Here is a 26493-nt window from a genome sequence, read left to right as displayed (position 1 = left end):
GGGCTTGCGAGTGTCCTGGATAAAAACCAAGATCCAGGCCTTTAATGACCTCTTGGGCACATTCATCAGCAGTGTGTCTGTTTGCGGAGAGAGTGTTGACCTTGTCGAGAGGTTTACTTACCTTGGCAGTGACATTCATGTCTCTGGTAACTCTTACTATGAAGTCAGTAGACAGATTGGGAGAGCATGGGGGGTCATGAGGTCACTGGAAAGGGGTGTGTGGCATTCCCGATATCTATGCAAAAGGATGAAGGTCCAAGTCTTTAGAGTCCTGGTGCTTCCTGTCTTGCTATATGGTTGCGAGACATGGACGCTATCCAGTGACCTGAGACGAAGACTGGACTCCTTTGGTACTGTGTCTCTCCAGAAAATCCTTGGGTACCGTTGGTTTGTCTTTGTGTCAAATGAGCAGTTGCTCATTGAGTCCCGAATGAGGCACATTACCTGTATTGTGAGGGAGTGTCAGTTACGGCACTACGGCCATGTGGCGCCTTTCCCCGAGGGTGGTCCGGCTCGTAAGATCCTCATTGTTGGGGATGGTTGGACCAGACCAAAGGGTTGCCCATGTAACACCTGGCTGCGGCAGATAGAGGGTGATTTCCGGAGGGTGGGACTGGACCGCGTGTCTGGGATCCCGAGTTGTTTCATTGTGTAGTGGGTGCGGCAACGCACTGTACCAGTGCATGCTCCCCAACAGCTATTCATAAAAGTGAATCTTTATAAATAAATTATAAAATTTCCAAAAAGGCTCTGTTTAACAAAGAAGCTCAGAATTCACAAAAGAATAAAGGAGTTGCCTCAAAAGGCAAAGGCAATCCAGAGGCAAACAAGTCCTAATACACAATTCAGTAAGTGGAGTCAAAAACAGACCAAAAGGGTAAAAAATTTACACCTCACAAAAGCACAATATAAACACTAGAGAAACCATTAGCACATTCAGTGAACCGCAAGGGTCTGTGGGTTTTCCCAAAAGGCTGAGGGCAGTTCCTTGCAGTGATGGGCAAGTGGTTCTGTCTCTTGTGGGCCCCTCCACAAAACACAAGGAACACAACAGAAGATGCTTTGACATAAAGAAATGAAATGAACAAACGTTAATGTAATGTAAAAAATTAACACAGCAGACATAAAAGGAACATGTGAACCCCAGAAGCTGAAACATAATAGATTAAGCCACAACAAAGATGGCCACCGAAATGGTGGCAGCATGACAACTCCATCCCAGAATTAAAAATAAGCAAACACAAAATACACAATCATAAGTTCGAAACGACATATCAAATTGATATAAAACAAAAACTAATGATATTCCCAACTCTAATCAGTTTCAAAACACTGGCTTTAAACATACTGTACATTCATATACATGTACATTGTCAAACCTGCTTAATCCAGTGCAAGGGAGCCAGCAATGACTCACCAATCACAATGAACCTTGCATCAGTCTGCGTAATATTCTTAAAGGGGTATGCCCACTTATTACACACAATTCATATATAGGTCCATACCTTTAAGACACTAATACACTGAAGTAATATTGCATTTCCTATTGTTTTAGAATTTGTTTTCAATTTAAATATGCTCACACAAATATTTAGTAATGCTGGTATTTTTTGTCGTCCAAACCTGTACTGCTAGAAGAATTCTATTTGAAATTACAATTGACTAGTTTATAGCCCAGTCCTAGGCTGACTGCACTGGTTTTTATATTTTTTATGGGAGCATTTTCAGAATGTTGCTAAAATAAAAAATATTTTAATAATAATTCATAATTCAAACATTGCTGGATTTTCACTTCTATTTAAATTTTCAGTATTCTTTAAAACTTGTTATTTCTTGTTTAGTTTGTCCTTGTTTAGTGAGACCATTCAGACTAAACTGCATGAAAAATGTGTCATCCATCATTAGCAAAAATGACTTTTTTCATTGTTAGTTTGATAAATTTGAAGTACTTGTCAATATGCAAGTAAAACTTCTCATTGGCCTGTCAGTTTATTTAGATGTTCAGAAATGCATTTTTTTGTAAGTCTGTCTGCTTATGTAATTTGCACTGATATACCATTTTGATTTTTTGTGGTCTTATACTATTGCTCATTTTGTTATATCTTTAGATTATTATATAGGTTTTATCTGATAGCCATTTTTAAATGCAGCTTACAACAGTATGACACATTTTTCTTCTTCTTCTTTTTTTCTTTAATGTAGCCACAGTCAAGAGAAGGGAGTCGGATATGGAAAATGCATATAGTAAAAGGACAAGATGGTTTGGGTATCCAAATTACAGGTGGACGAGGTTCAAAGAAGTCTCCACATGGCATCATAGTGGCCCATGTCGAGGATGGTGGAGCTGCTGAAAGGTAAAAGTAAATCTGTGCTAAGGCACACATGTATCTTTCTAAATGATGTCACAGGTGGCCTCCAATCATGTTCTAGACACATCGCAAGTAAAATTAAAGCAAACAGCACCTGACCACAATTTGGAGTGCCAAAGCAAAGGGTTTGATTTCAGTTTGATTTTTAATACATTTACAAACCTTTCCGAATATATGTTTTCACTTTGTCGTTATGGGTTGTTGATGGGCAAATATTGAAAATGTATCCATTTAAAATTAAATGTACAACACAATAAAGTGTGCAGAAAGTGAAAATGACTGAATACTTCCTAAATCCACTGTATACATTATTGGCATTTACCTAAAAATGTTTTTCTTTTTGGGAGAGATTCTTTCCATATGTTGAACACATTGAGAGTGGCTCTGTGAAATACATAGCGTGCAGTGTTTTCGAGCAGTGCTTTATCATTCTCTCCATAATACACTGCACAATCACAGACAGTAGGCACATTGGGTGGAACAGAAAAACTGAGTGGCTTTTTATGCTTGACAAACTGGATGGACAGTAGACAAAGTAACATTCAGATCACTGGAACGTTTAATTTTAAAGAGGTCATTCAGCCCAACAATGCTCACTAATCCTGCTCATCTAATTTCTCATAAATAACATCAAGTCCCTAAAGCCTTACTGTTTACCACATTACCTAGTATATTATTTCATGGATCTGTGGTTCTTTCTGTGAAAAAAAAATGTAATTGTTACCCATAACAACTTTTCATCTATGTCCCTGTGTTGTTAATGAAAAATTCATTAAAAAAATGACAGCTGGGATCAACTATACCAACTCTGTTTGTAGTTTTAAAGGTTTTCATCATGATGTACAGTATCTTAATCTCTGTTTGCTTAAGCTTAAAAGGTTCTAGTTTTTTACAGTCCTACAATCAGAAAGAACAGTCTTCTCTGGATTTCTGTAATGCTGCAATATCATTTTTGTAGCCTGGGTGCTAAAACCGAACACAGTACTACAGGCGAGGCCTCCCTAGTGCATTATATAGCTCATGCATAACCACCTTTGCCTTGTACTTTACACATAGTGCTGCATAACCTAACCTCTCATTAGCAATTAGTCAATTCAGGGTACATTTTATAATGTGCAAATGAAGTTACATTCTCTACTGATTGCAGGTACAAAGTTAAGTTATTTATTTATTTTTTGTTTTGGTATATTTATTAAATAGTACCAAACATACTGTATCTGTTTGTTCAGGGAGCCTTAGAACCATCTATCTCCATCCACTTAAACTTCAGGCACAACAGATGCAGGCAAAAATGAGCACAGTAATGGAGTTTCCTTTGTTTTTGGTCAACCTGCATTTTCTATAGTTAGATATATACTTGAAATTTAATTTCAGACAGCTGAGATGCAGTTCAGCTTTATAGACATCAGAATATCATTTCAATGTATCTTAAAATAAATACCCCTCTATTTTAAATTATCTGAAAAACTTTCCGAGATGTTTCAGATGCATTTCAGGATATCTTAGATTATTTTAAAACGTCACAGTGTAATTTTGTAAGAATTTCAGGATACCACAAATGCATTCTGAGCTATGCATTATAAGATTTCCAAAACATATTTTGAAATGTCTCAAAACAAAAACATCACTTTCTTCAGAATTCCTATTCTTTGGCAGAATGTACTGCCTATTTTTTGTATTTCAGACATTTTAAAATAAGGAGGAAGAAATTGTGAGATATTTTGAAATGCATTTTGGAGTTTTCAGAATGGGCAGAATTGTTTTTGAGATATCATGAGATACATGTGCGATACCTTTAACTGTATTTTAGAGTTCTGAAAAAGATATTCAGATACCTTTAAATAAACTTTTGTTTTTAAAGATATCTTAATATGTATTTCATATGTATTGAAATACAATTTAATATCTCCATTGGAGAGAATTAATTTTAAAATACCTCAAATAGAAGTCAATGTGCAGATATCCTAAGTACATCTTGAGATATCAGGATTATATTTAGAGATCTCTTAAAATAACCTCCCTTGCATTTCAAGATATTTCAGATACAGATATCATAAAACACGTCTGTTTTGAGATATCTTGAAATGAAGGTAAGAGTCACTGAAAATGGGGAAATTTTACAGGAAGTTATTTTCAGCTACTTCAGACTGTGTGTTTGAAATTTCTCAGAATAGATAGATACTTTAGTAATTTAAATGCATCTTGAGCTGCACTTGAGCTACCTTAAAAATTATCTGAAATATTTTAAAAAGAAAAGGATTTCATGTGAAGATATATTTTAAGATATTTTAGAATGCATTTAGTATATCATGAAATAGCTGGTAAATTTAATTTTAAGATATATTAAAATGTATTTCAAAATATCTTAAGTGATTGTGAGATATCTGTAAATACATTTAGCTTATCATATTTTCACCTGGATATCTCTCCTCTCCAAGTATACCGTACACCCTTAAATGATAAAATCCTTTTTCATAGTTAAAGGCTGGTTCCTGTGTTCTGGCGAAATGTTTCCTTATTTAAATCTGACCTATTTTTGCAGCACAGTAGAAATTTGAATTTCCAAAAAAGATTTTGTTATGCTTTCTTAAGAGATGTGTGCTGTATTCTACATACTGTTCAAGAGTCTTTGTACTTTTGATGTGCTTATTAAGAGCTTCCTTTCTGCCAAAATTGTTCTCAAAAAAGGGGGTCAGTTCTGATGAGGAGAAGCAGGCACAAACAACAGTTTTATTGTTTGTTAGTGGCAAAATTCCACTGAATTCGTATTTGGCCCATTCACTGCAAATTGTCTGACATGTTTATTAACTGCAATCTAGAAAAACAACAGACAAATAGCAAAATATTAACACAGATGCCAGAGTCTGAGTAAGTTCCTTTGAACTAAAGCCCCGTGACAATAATACACAGTTTTGCAGAATTTAAGTCAAAACTCTTTTTGAAGTACAAAGTTCACAAACATGAAAGCATGAGAGCAACTATGCAGTGAATTCCTTCACAAACAGGAATGAACCTTTGATAATGACAGAGAATATCTGCAGCCACGGTGAACTTTCAGAGCCAGGGAATACCATTCTTCTAAAGAGCTGCTGCTTTGAGTTCAGTGATTGTATACTCCTGTTTATGAAACACATTTCAATCCCAGCAGCCCACTTTACAGGTGTATAACCTATTATAAAGAACCTTCAGGTGCTGGATATTACAACTGAATAAATGCATCACAGAAATCAAGAAACTGACAAAATAATTATTCCCTAGTGAATTGAATATTTAAGGGCAGTGCACACCAGCTGGAAATCTAAAGTTGCTTTCTGAATGCTTAATGTGTTTTAATGAGTCTGTTGCTATTCAATGACATGGTCTTACGATGGCTAAATAAGAGTGCAATTTGCACAGGAAAAAAAGTGTCCATCTTAATGGAAGCATTACATCTATTAGTTGGAGCATTGTGGCACTGGCTTTGGCTTTTTTGTTGTTTTTTCAGCAACCGAGTTTAACAAGTAATACTATTACATTTTGGGTTTATTCATTTTGCCCATGTGAAGTCAAGTCTATTAATTTAAAATACATCATAGCTGCATCTGCAATGTTTATGTTGTTGGTTTTATAAATCCCATTACAGTGAAAAAGACACAAATCAATCAAGGATATATCTCATATATTTCTATTTTATATCCGTCTCATCACTCTTTGTTACCCAGTTTGGAGAGCTTATGTAATCAGAAAACCCAATATAGTTTTTTTTGTAGAGGTGGATAGGCAGAATTTTAACAGGAAATAACATCCTGATAATTCTTCACCAAGTTGTTATCAATAAAAAATAAGTTCAGAAGTAACTATGATTTATGGCGAAAGAAAGGAATATTATCTTGAATATAAGTGGAGAAACCTTTTTAAACAATCCAGGCAGTTTTAGATATTGTAGTAGCAGTTATAGATGACCTGGCTACAGCAGGATTTTATACAAAATTAATATCTCCTGCCAGGATAAATTTATAAGAACCCCTACCTAGAATTAATGAGCTGCATTTAATTTAGTTTTGATAGTTGATTTAGTTTGGGTACACCTTCTATTGATCTGGTAGCTCTGATGACTGTCATACTCATGGAGTATATGTTGCTGTGGTCGATCAGCTCCTTTCAATGAGCGTTTTATGAGACTCAGATTAAGGCACTCTCTGGATGCCTTGTGTGTTGTCTCTGTGTATGCTCCAAACATGGTAAGGAAGACAGTTTATTCACAACTTCGCTCTGTGGTTGATGGGTGTCCAAGAGGTGACACTCCTCTGGTCATGGGTGACTGATAGGTCTGGCTATGAGGATTGTGTCGATTCCCATGGGTCTGGAGACCTTGGTGAAAGTGGCTCCATGGTCCTTAATTTTGCAAAAGGTCAGGGGCTGCGGATCGCTGAATGCTCCTACAGAACTGCAGGGTCTACAGAGGTGCCTAGTTTGTGAATTCTGGCCACCGACTTGTTGTTGCTACTCTGAAGATCCAGCTTAGGTCCAGTAGGCTCCCATGTTCTAGGTGAACGAGGCTGGACTTGCCCAGACTCCAAGATCAGGCTGTTTCTAATACATTTGCATGCAGTTTATGTGAGGAAATTGCAGACTTTGGTGCAATTTCAGATCCTAATGTGAGGTGGGAGACCTTCTGTGACAAAATCCTGAAGGTTCCTGAGGGATGTGTTGGTATTGTTTCCAGAAGGAGGTATTTCGTCTCACTTTGGCACCCTGGATATCATCAAGAGGAGTTCCAGCATACGGCATGATGTCATCGCCGGTCTATACTGGGAACTGAGAAGCACACTATGAAGGCTCTGAGGGCAGATAAAGAGACGTTTGTTAGAGGAATCTCTGATCAAGTGACACATCTATGGTCTAATGACCCACTTTCTGCTTACAGAAGAATTGAAGCATTACGCACATCCAAATGTATTCCTTGGGGAGTCTCAGTCAGGGTGGGTGTTGGAATGGTCCTTATGGATGATGCTGCATTTGTGTCACATTGGGCTGGCTACTTTGAGCACCTGTTTAAAGCTGATCTTTCTGCTAAGGTGTTGGACAACAGTCCACAGTTTTTGAGGTTGATCCTCCAATTAGCTGTGAACCACCCAATCTCACTGAGATTGCAAAGGTGTTGAACCAGCTGAGGGTAGGGAAGGCTGCAGAGATCTGTGGTATCCAGGGTGAACTTCTCCAGGCTGGTAGTAAGGCTGTTCTCCTTGCATTGCAAGCAATCTTAAATTCAATTTGGGAAACAAGCGTCATCCCAACTGACTGGAAAATGGGACTTGGCCCTATTTGGAAAGGAACGGTCGATCGCCTGGATTACAGCAACTACAGGGGTATAACACTGCACTCAGTTCCCGGTAAGGTGCTTGCTAGGATCATCCTCAATAGGATCCGTGATCATTTGCTCACCTACCAGCGACTGGAGCAGTCTGGTTTTATGCCTAAGAAGTATACCCTCAACCGCATCCTGGCACTAAGGATTCTCAGTGAGCACAAACGCGAATGGCAAGAGTTTCTTTGCATTCCTTTGTCAGCTTTTTGTAAACTCAGTTGATCAAGCTGCCCTGAGAGTGCAGAGTGGAAACAGAACCTCTTTTTTTTCCCCAGTTGATTGTGGGGTTTGTCAGGGGTATGTTCTTGCTCCTACTCTGTTCAGTACTTCAGGGGTCCATCGGTTGTGTTGCGTCTGTTGGTGAAGAAAGATTCACTGATCTTAACTTTGCTGGCGTTGTTGTGATCTTAGTGGAGTCAATGAAAACTCTGATCAGGGCTCTCAAAAGACAAGTGTCTTACTGTAAGTGTCTGCAAGTGTCCTAGATAAAACCTAAGATCCAGGCCTTTAATGACCTCTTGGGCACAACCATCAGCAGTGTGTCTGTGTGCGGAGGGAATGTCAACCTTGTTGAAAGGTTTATTTACCTTGGCAGCGACATTTATATCTCTGGTGACTCTTCCTATGAAGTCAGTAGACTGAAGAACATAGGAGGTCATGAGGTCACTGGAAAGGGTTGTGTAGCGTTTCCAATATCTCTGCAAAAGGATGAGGTCCAAGTCTTTAGAGTCCTGGTGCTTTCTGTTTTGGTTGCGAGACAGAAGCTATCCAGTGACCTGAGATGAGGACTGGATTCCTTCGGCACTGTGTCTCTTTGAAGAATCCTTGGGTACTACTAGTTTGACTTTGTGTCGAACTAGTGGTTGCTCATGGAGTCCCAAATAAGGCACAATACCTGCATTGTGAGGGAGTGTCAGTTATGGCACTACGTCATGTGCAATTCCCCAAGAGTGATCCAGCTCACAGGATCCTCATTGTTGAGGACCAAAGCAGCTAGACCAAGCCAAGGGTCTGGACGGTGGGACAGGACCACGTGTCTGCGCTTTGTTGTGTGGTAGGTGCAGCAACACGCTGTACCAGTGCATGTTCCCCAGCCTGACCTGACCTGATAGGTTTCTCCACCAATATGCTATAGACACCTCAGAGTCTGAGATTTCAATAGCTATAATCATTTATTTATTAACTATAATTATTTATTTATTAATCATAATTTCAGCTCCTGATGTTTTTTTTTTTTTGTTTTTTTTTTTAGCATATTCAGAATGAAACTACTTCTTCTTTTGAGTTCATTACTAAGACCTTCAATGTTAATTTTTTGTATTAAAGATTTATTTATATTTAAGGTTAAGTTTTATTTGTATATAAAAATTAGCTTTTTAATTTTTTTTAGCTTTTAATATACCCTAAGTTCTTGTCTATAAGCCGGACTCATGTATTAGCCGGAGACCAAAAATCATACGAATTTTTAAAATAAAATCGTATCATAGATAAGCCGGACTCATGGATAAGCCGAACGTACTATAACCTATAACTAATAGAAGGGAGGGAGGTCAGTGGTCTCACTCGCGCCCATTTAATTTCTTTAAGGGGGGAGAGAGTGTGAGATATTGCCGTCTCTCTCACTCCCCGCATGGCGCGGTTGGAGCGGCCGGAGCGCGTTCTTTCTGCTCTGGGTGTCGCCGAGTCAACACGAGCGCGTAGCGGTCATTTAAATTGTGATTTTATATGTAAGCATATTTAAATATATATCGCGGATTTCTGCGGACAATGGGTCTTTTAATTTCTGGTACATGCTTCCTCAGTTGGTTTGCCCAGTTGATTTCATACAAGGGACGCTATTGGCAGATGGCTGAGAAGCTATCCAGCTTACTTTCTCTCTCTCTCTCTCTCTCTCTCTCTCTTGCGCTGACGTAGGGGGGTGTGAGCAGGGGGGCTGTGTGCAGCTGCTTCCTGAAGGACATGCTGCACGGAGCTTCGCATACTTAAAAGCTCAAAGGGCACGTATTGATTTTTTTATCTGTCTCTCTCTAGCTCTCTCTATCTCTCTCTCTCTCTCTCTTCCTCTCTCTTCCTGCTCCTGACAGAGGGGGTGTGAGCTGCCGCCTTCAACAGCCTTGTACCGGCGGTGCTTCGCATACTTAAAAGCCAAAAAGCCCTATTGATTTTTTTTTTTGACTGCTTGCTTTGCACTCCTTTGAAAAGGAAGATATGTTTGCATTCTTTTAATTGTGAGACAGAACTGTCATCTCTGTCTTGTCATGGAGCACAGTTTAAACTTTTGAAAAAGAGACAAATGTTTGTTTGCAGTGTTTGAATAACGTTCCTGTCTCTCTACAACCTCCTGTGTTTCTGCGCAAATCTGTGACCCAAGCATGACAATATAAAAATAACCATATAAACATATGGTTTCTACTTCGCGGATATTCTTATTTCGCGGGTGGCTCTGGAACGCAACCCCCGCGATGGATGTATAAGCCGGACTTATGTATAAGCCGATATTCTATTTTTTCATTTTCACAACTTTTTTCCTTAGATAAGCCGCGGCTTATTGACAAGAACTTAGGGTACTTCTAAATTTTGTGTTCAGATATGTCTCAGCATGGGAATATGGCCATAAGTTAAATGTGACTTGCTTTCTGTTCCCTCCAACTACTCCACATCTTTTTCCTCTAAGCGAGGATAAATTGAATTTTTGACTTCTCGCTGACATTGGGCAGGAATAGCAACATAAAAAGTGCATAGTTTTTATCTTGCATCTTCGCCACAGTCAAGATATTCATCACTAAATCATGCAGTTTTAAGCCTGAGAAGCTTTTGGGTGAGATGATTCCTTATAGTTGCTACCAATTTGTTGGGTGTAGTTAGGCTGCCTTATTGGTCTAGGAAGCACTAAGGCTGCATGGTACTAGACTATCTGCAAGATGTAGAAGAAAGCACTGGTGAGTTTCTGCAGAGTTTCCCCTAATTAAATAGTGAAGATGAACTTTTGGAAACATCTGTCAAGTCGACATATTTCCAGGGTTAATTCAGTTGTCCACAAATATTTTGAATTTTTTTTATAACAAGGCTCATTATGTACACTGGTTTCAGTAAGTTTGCTATAACCCATTATTAACTATGAGGTGGTTGATATAATACATTCAGGAGCTTTCAGTATGCAAAAACTTAACATTTTTAGAAGTTACTCCAAACCCACACTTGACCAAAGAATGAGGTAGAGAGATGGATCTTCAACTCAAAAGTTCAGTGGAACACTACTTATTTTCTTCCAGAAAATTAATCTAACAACAGTTAGGATATTATGTGCATATGACTTGGTAACTGACACATGTAACTTGAAATTTTTTTCATGGATGTTTTAATATTGTTTGCTGTTGCTCAGTTTTAGTCACACCATGGGTTCCCATTGAACTCCAGTGTGCCATAAATTTTGTGATTTCCTCCTCCATGAAAATGTAAGATTACATTTTTTTCTGAGCAATCACTACAAACAACACAATTTACATAACACATAAAAAATTTAATTTTTGGGTGGATTGTTCCTTTTTGTGTATTATACACCTGTGAGGCCACATCTGGAATATATTGTGAAGTATTGATATGTCCATGTATAAATAGGCAGCAAACACAGATAAAAGGTTTGGGTCACCAGCTGGCGTTCCCTGTATAATGTGTTGGAAAAAGAAAAAAACATTTTTTACAGATAATGTTAATTTTTTTAGCACATGTCTTTCCAAACACAGATCAATTAGTTGACTGCCATAATGTGCATTTGACATCTGTTTTATGGTCTTCAGAGTGGAAGAGACATCAAGGATCCTTGACTTGCAGAGCTTCATGTCTGCAGACAAAAGAAGAGGAACAGGTGAACAGCAGTGTCCTCTCTTGACTCGGAGTGGAATTAGTATGAATACACTAGCCCTGAGAATACCCGTACTTCCTTGTGTATGACACCATGTTATAAACAAGACATAACAGCACTAAACACAACCAACATAGGAACTACAAAACCTACTCTGTGGCCTCAATGAAACCAAAATTCAGTTTTCATTATGCCCCACTGTAAAATGGCATACATATTTAAACCACTGCACTGTTCTGTAACTACTTGAAAGGAAATCCCACATTTATCGTTCATATCAACAATTTTGACTTGAACATTCCATCCATCCATGCATATCTCCTCAATCCTTATTCTCCTTACTTCTGCAGAATATCAACAAGTCGAAATTTGAAGGTTTCCAAAGTACTACTCTACCTGGAGAGGTGGAGATATGCTCTAGAGAGGAGAGGAATGAAGGTCAGTAGGAACAAGACAGAATACATGTGTGTGAATAAGAGAGACGTCAGAGAAATAGTGAGGATGCAGAGAATAGAGTTGGCGAATGTGGGGGAGTTTAAATACCTGGGATCAACGGCACAGAGTAATGGGGATTGTGGAAGAGAGGTGAAGAAGAGTGTGCAGGCAGGGTGAAGTGGGTGGAAAAGAGTGTCAGGAGTGATTTGTGACAGTTACCAGCAAGAGTGAATGGGAAGGTCTACAAATCGTTACTGAGATCAGCTATATTATATGGGTTGGAAACGTTTGTAATTGACCAAAATACATGTTGCAGAGTTAAAGATGTTAAGATTTGCATTGGGTGTGACAAGGATGGACAGGATTAGGAACGAGTACATTAGTGGGTCAGCTCAGGTTGGACAGTTGGAAGACAAGTTCAGAGAGGAGAGATTGCGTTGGTTTGGACATGTGCGGAGGAGAGATGCTGGGTATATTGGGAAAAGGATGTTAATGATGGAACTGCCAGGTAAGAGGAAAAGAGGAAGACCAGAGAGGAGTTTTACGAATGTGGTGAGAGAGGACATGCAAGTGGTGGGTGTAACAGAGTAAGATGCAGAGGACAGAAAGATATGAAAAAAGATGATCCACTGTGGCAACCCCTAATGGGAGCAGCCAAAAGAAGAACAAGACAACACAGATCTAACGGAGCACATGCTTATTCATATGAAGCAAATTATGTCAGTACATGTACAGTAACTTTTTTTTGTATTCTTTTTTTGATTTCAATAACTGCTCTTGTATTGAGAAAACTGATTCTGCAATAAACCAAACCTTTATGGCTTCTCTACATTATATACAAAACATTTGTCCACCTTCCAAGTCAATTACTGCATTAGAAATATTTGGTTAGCTCCAGCCTTCCTCTGTGGCTGCTACATTATAATAAGATTTACTCATCTGTCTTTCTTTATTCAGGTTAGTCATTGTTTTGCTGATGTCATTTTGATGCCAGTTTGAAGATTATTTCGTAGGCACCACCATTTTGTACATTTGTTTGTAAGGGCACTGCTATTTGGTGTGTCTGGTCTCTATAGTGATACTGTGTGGTCGACAGGCATGTGATGCCATACATTACATCAACCACATTGTGAAAGATGACTGCATGAATTAAACAGCATCTAAAGTTAGCATTAAAACTTTTTTTTTTGAGCACTATTTTTGCAGTTCACTGGGATGGTTACTGAACTGTGACCCTGTTTGGGATTAAACCTTGAATATAGTGATCATTCTAATTTTTCAACACAGAATCTTTTGACATTTAATGTTACTGACTTGAGCTATATCCGATATCCTTCTTCAATATTCCTAAATCCCTGCCACTCAATTAATTTGTTTAGACTTTTAGGGAAATTCCCTGGAGATCACAATATTAAATGAACATTCAGTTTTAAAGAAACCCTGCTTTGTACAATGACCTATAAACTTATTTATGTTTAGAAACCAATGGTTCAAAATACTTTTTTTCAAAATACTTTTCTGGATGAACTGCACAGCTTTCACTGCCTCAGGAAAGCAGAAGACATCTTAAAAGACTCCTCACACCCTGCTCATGACATGTTCCAACTGTTGCCATCAGGCAAAAGGTATAGGAGCATCAAAGCAAAGACTAATAGACTGAATAACTGTTTCTACCCTGTTGCTATTAGGGCACTGAATACCACCTAATCACCTCCAGTGCAGCAGTGCAGTAGTGTTTCATGTGCAATTAAGGTCTTATGTTGAATGTTTGTGTTCTACCCTTATTTGTTCTTGTCCTTTCTTATTCTTTTGTAAGTATATTTATTTATATTTTGACACAGCAGGAACCACACCTAATTTCATTGTATTTGTTACAATGACAAAATAGATATGCTGATTCTGATTTTTGCTTATATCAGTTAAACTTCTTGCAGAAAATAATGCATATTTTCTTGTGGAAGCAATGTTTATTACTATGCTTTCTTCTTCATTTAGCACATTCTGTTAATTACTTATCTGATTTATTGTAGACACAAACAGAGGGGAAAAAGACATGACTAAGACTTTTTCTTCTGTCAAGGGTCAATGCTACTTGGCCTCACTATGTAAAACACTATCAAAGTAAAATTCAGGCTTTGCCCAATAATTTAATGCCCACTTACATAATATGAGACACTCAATACAATCTTGCCATTCTTTAATTTATTTTCTTTTTAGCTTATTAATGTCCAGTGAGGACTGATACAGTTAGAAGTCAGTGAGGTTGCAGAACGATTTTGGGAATAACAGTTGGAGGTGTTAGGATCTCAGTGGTGTTGAGAGGTATGAGTGCTACAATGTAAATTATGATAGCACAATTTTACCAAGTTTTAATGTAATATAAAGTTAGTCATTTGTTTATAGAAAATGGGAAAAGTTAAAAGGATACTGAATGATCTAAAGTACACTTGTAGTATTAAGAGGATTACTTAACAGAGATGGAATAAAGTTTCTGTTAAGTGATAAGAAAATTGTTTATGGTTCAGTAGGAAATTAGTCTTCAAAATATTATTTGTGTATTTTTACAGCTTCACTGTGTAAAGACAGTAACATATCTCATGCCCTTATTCTGTAAGTGTACAACATTTGCAGGACTAATTTATTCTGTTCAAGTTAAGCAGTGTCATTGCCTTTCAACTAATCTGTTCACTTTTGGATTTCCTACCTTCTGTGCTTTTAATTGATGTGCAAGGCAGCGTAAACCACAGAGTCACATTAGCAGCCCTCCTTCAATGGGCTTGCCACAAGTTCAGCTAACAAAATCCTCATTCTTTTTATTATGTGTGACAGTAAGAAGAGCTCATCCACAGAATAAGGAGGCTGTCTAGACCATAGACACTGTTTGCCCATTTATCTGTAGTGTGTTTTAAGCCTTATCTTCTGTGTTTCTACATAAATAAGCTCTGGTCCTCATTGGATTTGACTGGAATGTTAGTGCCTTTGAAGGAATTAGGATTAAAGAGAACAAAGTCTAAAGATGAGTTCAGCAATTAAATAGCTTTTTTCAGCTGGTTAATAGCTAAACATTTCATGACATTCTTCCCTGATATGTTACATTTTTACCAAAAAGAGCTGTCTTATTTGTAAATTGGATCATGCCTATAGCAGCATTAAGGAAGTGGCCTACAGGGCAGATAGGGATGGCGTGGGTAAGTGCTCTTGAGCTTGGATTTTCACTTGTTCACCAGGCGATAAATAGCAGCTAAATAAGCACAACAGAGGAAGTTAAAAGAAAGAGAAACTAAACATATTGAGGCTCTGTTTTTCATTTGTTTTTAGTATTCAGCCTTTTTTTATGTTTCCGCTTCATTCGCTCTCTCTGTCTCTCTTTTTATTTTTATCCCACTCATTAGGGTTCCAACTCTGTCATTTAGAATTGTTCTGAGTAGACAGGAATTGCTTTTGCTTTATACCTGCTGATCATCTCCTTGCATTCTCCAAACACAGTGAAGCCATCTCTTGTTCCTCTCGTAGGATTACTTGCTGTTAACTCTGCATTTTTATCCACTTGCTAAGTCATTGTCTCTCTCTGTGAAATGAAGGCAGTATTCACTAGGGGGTGGAATACTTTCTAATAACGTATTGATCAATAACAAAATGCAGAGCAGAGAGAAGACTCTGCTCTGTCTGGTCTCTGACTAAATATAACATTGTCTCTAGCCAGAGGGATTTTACTTATTAAGTAACTCCTTCGGATATTCAGATGTTAAGTGAAATTTCTCTTTCCTTTAAAAAAAGTTTATTTAATTAATGCATGCTTCACTTTTTCCACATTTTCTTAGGGATGGAAGACTGAAGGCTGGTGATGAACTGTTGATGATCAATGGCCAGTCCCTGGTTGGTCTTTCTCATCAAGAGGCAGTTGCAATTCTGAGGTCCACTGCTGGCCTTGTTCAGCTCGTTGTTGCTAGTCGGGTGTGTAATTTTTGAGTTATTAAATACCACATTTTGTTGTGGTTATTCATATTATGTACCATTTGCAATAAAAGCAAAATACTTTAAGTGTAAAAATTTGTATTATCATATTTGGTCTAAGAAAAGTCCATAATACTGAAATATTGATTTTTCTGTATTTTATATTTTATATCATTGTTTGGTTTTATGTTAACCTTAAAAAATAATCCATTTGCTAAACTTACATAGTCAGTGTTTAGGGTCTTGGGGCCAAAGGCTATCCCAGCAGAACTTGGTTTAAAGTAGTAATCCTACATAAATATAAAGAATTCATATACAGTATAGTGATAAATCAATACTTCACTTAAAGTGTATCATATGGTTTACTTTATAATGTGACATTGGGTGCCTTGAATTAAATAAAGTATTATTATTATGTGAAATTTTTACACATTGAAGATCTCTATGCAACCATTTACATTTTCCCCTAAATATAATATAAATACAAAGCATTACTTGCTTACGTACTAGCATATATACAGTACACAGTTTACTGCATGAGATATCAGTTATGTAATAAAAACACTAGTATGTACTTCCTATGCATTTTACCACACAGAAAATATATAGTAACATTGCCTAAATACAACCTAGTTAGACTTGAATATCTACTATACACTGTATTTATTAATGTTAAAAAAAAAAAATTATACAGTATGAAAAAGTCAACAGTAATCAAATGTTTTGTTTTCAGTTTTCACATAGAGAAAAATGTTTGGAGATTTATTTTTTTCTCAATTCAAACCTTTGGCATTTTTTCAATTCATTTGGTTTAATTGTAAGCATCCTCCCAACTGTGCTGTACTCAATCCTTCTGAATTGCTTCCATTTACATTCATCAGCCCTAAAGTGAATTATGTCTATGCTCTTAATATGTCTTATTTCTGGTGTCAATACATGTGTATTAACTGTACCAACTATGAACGTTGTAAACTTTTTAAAATAACGAATAAAAAGAAAAGTCACAAATTTATTTTTTATCTGTACCATTTAATGGTACAAGCAAATTTTCCATTGCTTATTTCTTCCTAATTTCTAACATGAGCAAGCATTTCAGTTCATTTATACAGTACATACCTATTAGTAGTATATCTGTAGTAACTGCAATGCAATAAAGTGCCCAAACTTATTGACATCCCCACACTTGTTTATACTTGATGTACAATTGTTGGGGTATATTAATTGTTTTGATCTTAACTATTGTTTTTAGGAGGAATCTCAAGTGGACTTTCACAAGTATCCCTCCAGCAGTCTTCCAGACTTAGTTAGTACATGCGCATCCCTTGGCATTTGCCCTTCTCCTACAGAGAATAAAGAAAATATGGCGCCAGATGTGGAAGATTTATCATCTAGCTGCCTTTCTTTGTCAGCTCAAGACTCGGTATGGTTATCAGTGTTTTCTTAATTTTACGTCTTCAATCCATTTCCTGAATTTCTGTTTTCCATTATAGTTTCAAGATGTGCTACGGCCAACCTGGCATTATTGTACACAGAAAAGGGCCATTTTGATTTTGCACAAAACTTTTTAACCTTGCAGTTTACATGATCTTCAAACACTACAAAAGCAATTCTGTATGCCTTATGATTAAAACCCTAAAGGTTTACAGAGTCTGATCACTGCCTGCTCTACTGCAGTTTCACAAATTAAAACCCTTCCCTTAATATTGCACCCTGTACACATGTATTTTTTTTTATAATTTTTTTATGTAACCAATGTTTTTACCCAGGTCAGTTAAAAACTTTACTGTAGCTAATATATATTTTTGCACCCAAATGCAGATCACTATTTCACTTGATAAAAAGTAAAGTGTAAATAAGGGCTTAGAATTAAATTGCAGTTGGTACACAACAGTGCATTAATATTTGTATGGTGAAAGCTATGCACAAGTATGGGTGTCATTGTCAGAATTTTACTAACAGCCTCTCATTATACAAGCCTCTCTTTAATTTGCAAGGTGCTAAGCACCCACGTTTCTTTTTTCCTTGTACCTGCATAATATGCTTATATAGCATTTTAGTAAAATGATATCAAACACTTCACCTTGCAGTTATGGAACTGATGAGTGGCCTTGCTTGTTAGAGGACACCATCTACATAATGTGAGTACTCCCTATAGGCACTTTATAAAATACAGGTTGATTGAGAAGAGGTTTCATAGTAATATTTGTAACAAGCAGATCTTTTATTATACATCTAAAGCTGTCCTAGTGTGATACCTGGGCTTCACTTTGTAATCTTCAAGTGAGGGCAGATTGCCTCTGGGTTTCTATTAAATCCTTGAGTGTTGCTATAGGGTGGCTCATTCTGTTTTGTTTTTTTTTTAACTGTTTGCTATTTTTAGTATCTTATCATTTTTATCTTCACACCAAGCCAATTACTGATTACATTACATGTGTTATTAGATGAGCAATGCAGGTAAAGGCTATTGTTTATTTTGTCTCTCATGCTTTATCATTTTGTGTGCTTTCAAAAGTACTATATGTAATTTTGTCTTTATCCTCTTTGTCACATTACTTATGTAGATATCATGTTTTCTGCAATACATTATTCAGAATGTTTTTATGGTATTTCTTATTTAATTTCTTGTGTATTTTCAAAGTTTTGGTATTAATTCACATTATTATAAATCATTTGCCCATATTCAAACTTTGTGGGATATGTGCACACACTTGTTATGGTTGAAAATGTTTTCTTATATAGTACAGTAATTGGTAATGGCCTGTAAGATAGGGTGAGTCAAAACTTGTCTGCACTCTGGCTGTAGAATTTATTTTAATCAACTTTCAGAAAAGACAAATACATAATTTTTCAACATAATCGCTCTGCTTTTCATTACATTTTGTCCATTTTTTAACAAACTTTTGTATTCCTTCTTTGAAAAATGTTTTAGGTTGAGCTGTGAGCCAGCAATGCACTGCTGTCTTCACCTCTTCATCAAATGTGAATCTTTGTTCCCGTAGGGCTTCTGTCAGGGGACCAAACAGGTTATAGTCCGATGGGGCAAGATTAAGACTATAGGGAAGATGCTGCAACACTCCCAAATAAAGTTTTTGCAGAGTGTCAATAGTGTTGACAGCGGTGTGCGGACATGCATTGTCATGCAAGAACACAATGCCCTTGGATAACAGTCCTTTGCGTTTTGTCCGAAGTTTAGGCTTTAGCTCTTCAGTGAGCTTCTCACTGTAAGAGCACTGCTGATTGTTGAACTTTTTTCCTGATAATGTTCCAATATTGGCCCTTGACAATCCCAGAAAACTGTAAACATCAATTGTCTAGCTTATGGTTGACTTTTGAACTTTTTCTTGGTCAGCGATTAGGGATGTTTCAATTCCATACTCTGCCATTTACTCTCAGACTTGTAGTGATGAATCCATGTCTTGTCACCAGTAATCACTCATTTTAAGAAATGTTTACCTTCCTTAGAGTATCAGTCCAGATTTTGTTTGCAGATATCCAAACGCTTCTGTTTGTGCTCTTCTGTGAGATGTTTCTGTATCCATCTTGCACAAACCTTTTGAAACCCAAGTCTCTCATGGATTATTGTATAGGCAGAGACATGGCCGATTTGCAAATGATTTGCCACATCCACTGTCACTCGTCTATTCAACAGAATCATTTCACGTTCAGGCTCAGTGTTGTCATCTGTCTTGGACGTGGACGGACGTCTGGCTCCTTCTTCTTGGCTGACACTTGTGCAACCTTCCTTGAACTTCTCTATCCATTCATACACACTTCTTCTTGCCAAAACAGCTTCTCCACACTGTGTGCACCCTCAGATCACAAAAAACAAATCACTGCATGCTGCTGTTCTTTCGTGCAAATCAAAAGTAGGGGAGCCATTGTGTCTCGCACTGCAGTTACAAATGATCGGACGTAACACATTCACACCTGCACAACAGTGATTGGGGAGATAGGGACTTCGTACGGAAAGCTCAAATAAGACAGTGCTGCCAACAGAAGTTTTAATATAACCAGAGTGCAGATAATTTTTGACTCGCCTTCGTAGAAACAAATGCATAGACCTGGTAATTTCACGAAGATAACAGTAACAAGAAGTGAAAACGCATTGGTTGCAACATGGAACCTTAGGTTGGACAGGCTCCAATAGACTTGGAGGGATAGCAGGCTGTACTTGAAACTCTGACCTGGGGTCCCTCACCAAGGAGCAGGCTAGCTAATGCCCCAGAAATGTTTCTAAAGCCAGTGTCATATTACATTGCTTCTGCTCAGAGGGGATATCAAACCTGACTTTTGCACACCCTTTTTTCTAACAGCCAATAACATGCTGCCTGACAGAACTGGTGCTGTGCAAATACATGCCAGGTGCAGCGAGTTCAGCTTCAATTTTTTCTTTTTTGCATTTTGTTGTAGTATGCAAAATATCAGTCATCAGACAGACAAGACTCTCTTTAGTTAGCAAGGTTCTAAGCACCTACATTTCTTTTTTCCTCATACCTACATAATATGCATTATATTTCCAGGTGAGCACACATTAGTTGTCAACTCTCACAAGCCCACCCCTAAGAATTAAGACTAAATCATCCTATTTGATTTTGGACTGATTACAGAATCAAACAGGTTTCAACCGTATCACTGGTGTGGAACAAGCCCCGGACACAAACAGGCAAAAATGTTAATTTGCACCACCACACGTTTATTTACAACTATATACAAAGTCTTGTGCCACACAAACAAACCCCAAGGCTTCCCCAAAGTCCAGGCTTCTCTCTCTCAGCCTTCTCTCACTCTTCACAGGCCTCTCTTCCGAGACCTCTGTGTCCCCCGCTATGGGACCGCACACGCTCCTGTCCCCTCAGCCTGCTGCGGGGTTTCCCTCTGTCTCGGTAGAGGGCGGCCTTTCTCGGGACGTGAGCACCCAGCAACACGTCCCCTCGTATCGGAGGAGTCGGCTTTCTTTCTCTGATTCCTCCTCTTTCTTTGGGACACTGTGACGGTTCGGCTCTGCCTACAGCAGAAGGACAGAGCCTGTCCCACCTGCGTCCGTACGGGGATGGTTCTACTCACCGTCCCCACTATACCTCTGCGGTCGGAAGATCCAGCGTCGCGTCGCTCCGTCTGCGGCAGCAGCGCCTGTCCTGACGCGACTGCTTTCCCCTCCGGCTTCAGCGTCTCCACTCGGAAGGCACATAACTCTGGTGGCGGCGATCCGGCAAGCAGGAGGCATATCTGTAACCTCTGCTGAACCGCTGCCAAGGAGAGAAAGTCAGTCAACGGTGAGCTTACCTGTCGATCTGCGCCACTCGCCGACTGCTTCCTATGGGCCTTTCCCTCCAGCCCAATTGGGTTTCTCGCTGGCACGAGATGGACATTTCCTGGTCCCACCTCCATCCACTTGTTGGCGGACACACAGGACACACTATCCAATCCCGTGCCTGTCACAAGGAGAGACTTCTGGTCCGCGGCCATCTCATCTCCCGTCCTAATATGGAAACGAGTCTCCGGACAGCTCCGCGGCTGCTGCAACTGGGTAAGCGGCAGCCTCCCCTTCCCGGCAGCTCCCTTTGCTGCCACTGCATCGTCCAACCTCCCCTGGGAAACATGGCCCTTTGGCAGACCGGTAACGGTCCGAGGTACAAGTCCTTCTCACGGGGTTGTGCGCACGCCGCCCCTGCGACACGTGGGTGGGCTCCCCTGCTGTGCCGGGCCGTCCACAGACTTCTTTCTTGGTGCAGGTCCCCGCTTTGAACCAGGCGGAACATCCTGCCGATTACGCCACTGTGGAACAAGCCCCGGACACAGACAGGCAGACATGTTAATTTGCACCACCCCGCGTTTATTTACAACTATATACAAAGTCTTGTGCCACACAAACAAACCCCAAGGCTTCCCAAAGTCCAGGCTTCTCTCTCTCAGCCTTCTGTCACTCTTCACAGGCCTCTCTTTTGCCTCCTCCCAGACCTCGTCCTTCTCCTCACCCAACTCCCGTCCTTAATGAAGGGAGGCGGCTCCTTATATAGGCAGGCGGCTGAGGACCACGCCCTGCCACCTGCCACACACGTCAAACTTCACAACTATTCATCACTGGAGTACGCCGCATCTGTCTCTAAATTGGTAAGATTATCTATATGAAGTCTGCAAATGAAAATCGCTAAGAGTCATGTAATGCAATACGGCCTTAAGGGAACCCCAGAACTACTTAGGGGTTAAGGCTTTAAGGGGGCTATCATCCAGGAGGAACTTGGGGTTGGGAGACAAGTCTGATAAGAGTGCAGCTGCTGGAGAGACTAGATATATTTTAGAGAAGCTGATGGAGGTAAGAAAAGGCAACAAGCTGATTGGAGGTGGCAAAGTACTGTTGGCATTCCATCAGTTATTCGGGGACTTTTTACCTGTTAAGAGGGCCTGCGAGACCTATAATTTTTTATTGATTTGTCACTTTATTTTTAAATTTTCAGTTCATCAGCCATATGATTTTAGTAATCTGCTTTCTATAGTGTCTTCTCTAGGTTCTCAGAGGCATTGAGAGATTCCCCTGCTGTTTGCACAAGGTTTACCATTTCCATTGCTTTGCTTTTAAAGGAAAGCATTTATAAATTACTATAAATTAGTTTTATTAGATATCCTTTCCTTTTGAATTATTTCCTACAATTACCTAATTTACAATATGTTTTTTTTTTTTATCATTTCAATGCGTGTTAGCTATAATGCTCTCTTGTCAATACCCATATAGGAAAAACTAAAGAAAGTAGCACAATGGGTCATTTTCACAGTAATAGGTAAAGTGATTTTTTTTTATAAACTGCTTTTTCTACTGATGTTACTATCAGTTTAGATGTAACACTTTAGAATTTGCTTAAGTGGGACTATATTTTGTACAAAATGCAGCCATCATGAAATATAAATCAAAAATAGAATTAAAAGAAATCAACATTCTTCTAGCAAAACACCTCCCTTGCAGATGTTATTGAACATCTCCTTTTAGATATAACAGAAAGTAAGTTAAAATAATTAATCAGCATGGTATCTCATGTTTATTTTTAGACAAATGTCAATAAATTAAAGGCATAGTATTGTGAGTAAGAAAAAATTGCAGAGAACAAATGTGCAAACAAATCAATCTGCATGCTAGCTGCAGTAAATATTTTTATGTGCAATGGAAAATGTATAAACATTCATATATTAAAATTCACTTTATTTTAATTCATTGAATGCTGTTCATATAAAAAAACACAAATATTGTATATTCATCAGTATATACAGTATGTATCGGTACATAGTAATCTTAAACATACACAACTATTTCAAAAAACAGTTACGTAGGTATTTGTGTCTGCCAATGCGAAAATTGAAGTAAAGATTATTTTCATGCTGAAAAATTAGTAGGAAATTTAGCAGCAGAAAGTTTTGGTTGTTTGGCATTCATTGGGTGTATATTTGAAAACAAAAAAGCAGCTTTGATTCTACGTGGGGAATGAAGATAGAGGTTAAAGGAACTTGTGAGTGGATACATCCAAATGAATGCCCAATATCTGAAATCTTAAAATGTTGTGAAATTAAAGGGCTATGTTTGCATTTTAACTGCAGCATGGGTGTGATAAATAACTTTGGAGTACAGTGTTAGCATTTTTAATTTCTGTGCCTGTACAAATTACCTAGAAGAGTATGAAAGAAATCATTCTTTACAGCCTGTTAGATTTTATTATGAAATTATATCTGTGTTCATGACTAGCGTAGGTCTTAGTTAATTTATGTAGCTATATACAATGTTTCCCAAATGTTTTTAAGCCAAGGCCCCCAAAATATACCACATGGCCATGGCCCCCTACTAATATGAACTCAATGCTGCAAAGCAGTGTGCTCTTGAATCTTCTTTTCTTACAGTCACATTACATAATTGTGGACAGTGGACTTATTATTCAAAGGCAATGCTTAACTATGGTAGACTATTGACATATATGTGATCACATGTTATGTGACATCTCTAGGCCAGGATCTTTCTGTCTGTATTTGGTGTACCACCTCTCTGAATTGCAATGTTTTAAAGAACCTCTAGTTTTTGATCTTAAATCATTTAGTACTGAACTTGCACTAGGCACAATTAAAGATATTTCTTTAAACCTCCCTCCTTAATATTCCGTTTTGGAATTTTAACAAGGGATTATTGATAATTATTCTATGTGAGTCTGTGTTCTTCATTATTATAAAACGTTAATACCTACCGGTTTTCATCTATCCATTTTCAGAAGCTACTTTATCCGTAGTAGTGCCATGAGTAGTTAGATTAAACATGGACAGAAACCACAAGGCATGCTTACGCACAATTCAGTGTTTTACTCATACTAGGTCACCATTTAACCTAACATTTATGACTTTATGAAGTAAAAGGAAGCCAGGCCCCCTTGAGGAAACCCATATGTATACAGTATATGGGGAATGCTCAGACTATTGGAAATCCATTTTCTTATTTATTAATAAAAATAAATGTAATAATAAAATTTTGGATATTATATTTTCATCCGATTCATGTAATTTGCCAATAGCAGCAGATTCATTTTAATGAATGTAAACCACATACCAAACATTTTAGAATATACCAGCAACTGAATCACTATGTGGTTTTGAGATACAGCAGGCCATCCACAGTTGCATGCTTCAACTCTGTTCCTGTGAGATTAGTAAGTATTAAAATTGCATAATATAATTTTATTATTTACAAAACAGGCTACACAGCTTTGTTTTTTGTGTTTACTGATTGTTGTTTCATTTAATTGATTTAATAATTACATAAATAGATTAGTCACCTGCTTAATTTTCATTTAAACTCTGAACATTCAGTTGTTTGACAGTTTAGCTCGGATTATTAGAAGCAACATAAATATTAAGTCATGAGTTTAGTAAAAGAAGGTCAAAATATCTCCACTGCATACAGATTAACTTGTTAACTTGTTAGGCTGTCATTTAGCACTGTTGATCTTACTACATTGAAGAGGCAGGGTGCAGCAGTCAGCACCATTGTGACTCCTAAATTAAGTGAATCCAGCAGATTTCAGATGGAACTGAAAAGTAATTTGTCCCGATTTTATCTTCTTCACTCAGACCAGGTCAGTCAAGGTGCCCAGATGTGATTGACAAGTGCTGTTGTTTCAAACTGTTTCAAAAAGTATAAATTAGAGTGCTATTTAAAGAGTGTTAACCTGGATGACAAAATCATCATGAACATCCTGTTCTGTGTGCTTTCCTAATTCTCTTCTGGCTATAGTCCAAGCATGCTGTCCCATCAGCTCCAGCTGTGGAGCTGTTTTTTCACAATGTTTTACTGTGCCATATTATTTGTTCATGTTATTTCTTCATGGCCTGTCCAGACACAGTCCAGCTGCAGTCCCTGTGTATAGTTACTCCTAGGGGCACATACTGTAGAGCAGAAAGCACTGCTTCACACAAAGGACTGTGGGAATTAAGAACAAACTTCTAATTCAAGAAGTTGAAAAAGTAACCCTCAAGTCTTTAAAAATGATAGAATGAGGTGCTTTGACAACTATACTGTACTGTTAATGTATCCAAAAAAAAAACATGGTAGGCTAAATGGTGATCTTGTTTATGGAACGACTGGAAATTTCACATTATATTGTGAATATCTTATAAAATAGTTCTATCAAAGACAGAAGAAATGAAGAAATGTTGGGGTCCAAAACAAGCAAACCTCTGTTGATGGGCTGTAGTTGAAAGTGGACACAGTGTTTGCAATCAGGACTAGAAAATGAGCAGCACCCATTCAGTCAATAGACAGATAAGGATGAATTCCAAGACCTTTTATAGGACATGTTGAGATCTTGATTCTTCTATTGGTTTCAGTGAACACCGACAAATCCATCACTTCCCTCTCACCAGCTACAACCCCTTCCTGTGTTTCCATTAATTTAGTCTCTGCTAACACCCCTGAATGCTACATTCCTCAATCTGCATATAATAAATTCTGTTTAACCCACATCATAGGAAGGTTTTTGGGGTGCAAGGTGTTTTCTTAATGGATGAGTTGTCAGATCTAAAATATTGCAGAGTCAGTGTATTCTACAGCAAAAAGAGCACCGGGCATCTTGTTCAATTTGTCTGAATGTTTTTTTTCTGTTAAAATCCATGTATTGTGTCTGGTATGAATTTTAATAAAGTGTACAATAAGATTTCTTGCAAGACGAGACAATGTGTGCCTTGTAATCATGGTGGTTGAACTTCGTAAACGTTTTAATGTGACTTTTGAAATGCATCTGGTAGAAAATACTTTTGGTAAACACTGAAAACAAGTTGAGGCTATCTCCTGCTTTTGTGCTTCCTACATTCAGTCCTCATTACATGAGAAGTCAAGGTTATGCTTCTATTGATGACAGCCTTGGCTACTGAAGAAATATTCTTTAATGTGTACATTCCCGATGAAGCCAAGGAAAAATTATTCTGCTATTTTAGGAAAACTGGTTTGTTCATATGAGCCTGAATTGCAATTCAGATATTTTTCTGGGATACATTTTGAAAGA

The 26493-nt window shown here is 38.0% G+C and overlaps 1 protein-coding gene across 2 annotated transcripts in view; it reads left to right on the top strand.

Annotated features, from left to right (window-relative positions):
- Window positions 1-26493, top strand: part of pdzd2 (PDZ domain containing 2) — a 366506-nt gene that overhangs the window by 206871 nt on the left and 133142 nt on the right. For both annotated transcript variants that reach the window (XM_051929601.1, XM_028805633.2), the window contains exons 3-5: window positions 2203-2354; window positions 15835-15967; window positions 17217-17387. In XM_051929601.1, coding sequence (XP_051785561.1) covers window positions 2203-2354; window positions 15835-15967; window positions 17217-17387 — 456 coding nt within the window. The remainder of the gene's footprint in view (window positions 1-2202; window positions 2355-15834; window positions 15968-17216; window positions 17388-26493) is intronic.

This window comes from Erpetoichthys calabaricus, chromosome 7 (genome assembly GCF_900747795.2).
Source record: "Erpetoichthys calabaricus chromosome 7, fErpCal1.3, whole genome shotgun sequence".
NCBI classification, from domain to species: Eukaryota; Metazoa; Chordata; class Cladistia; order Polypteriformes; family Polypteridae; genus Erpetoichthys; species Erpetoichthys calabaricus.
Note: the sequence above shows the minus strand (reverse complement) of the source record. Positions and strands in the feature narration are given on the sequence as shown.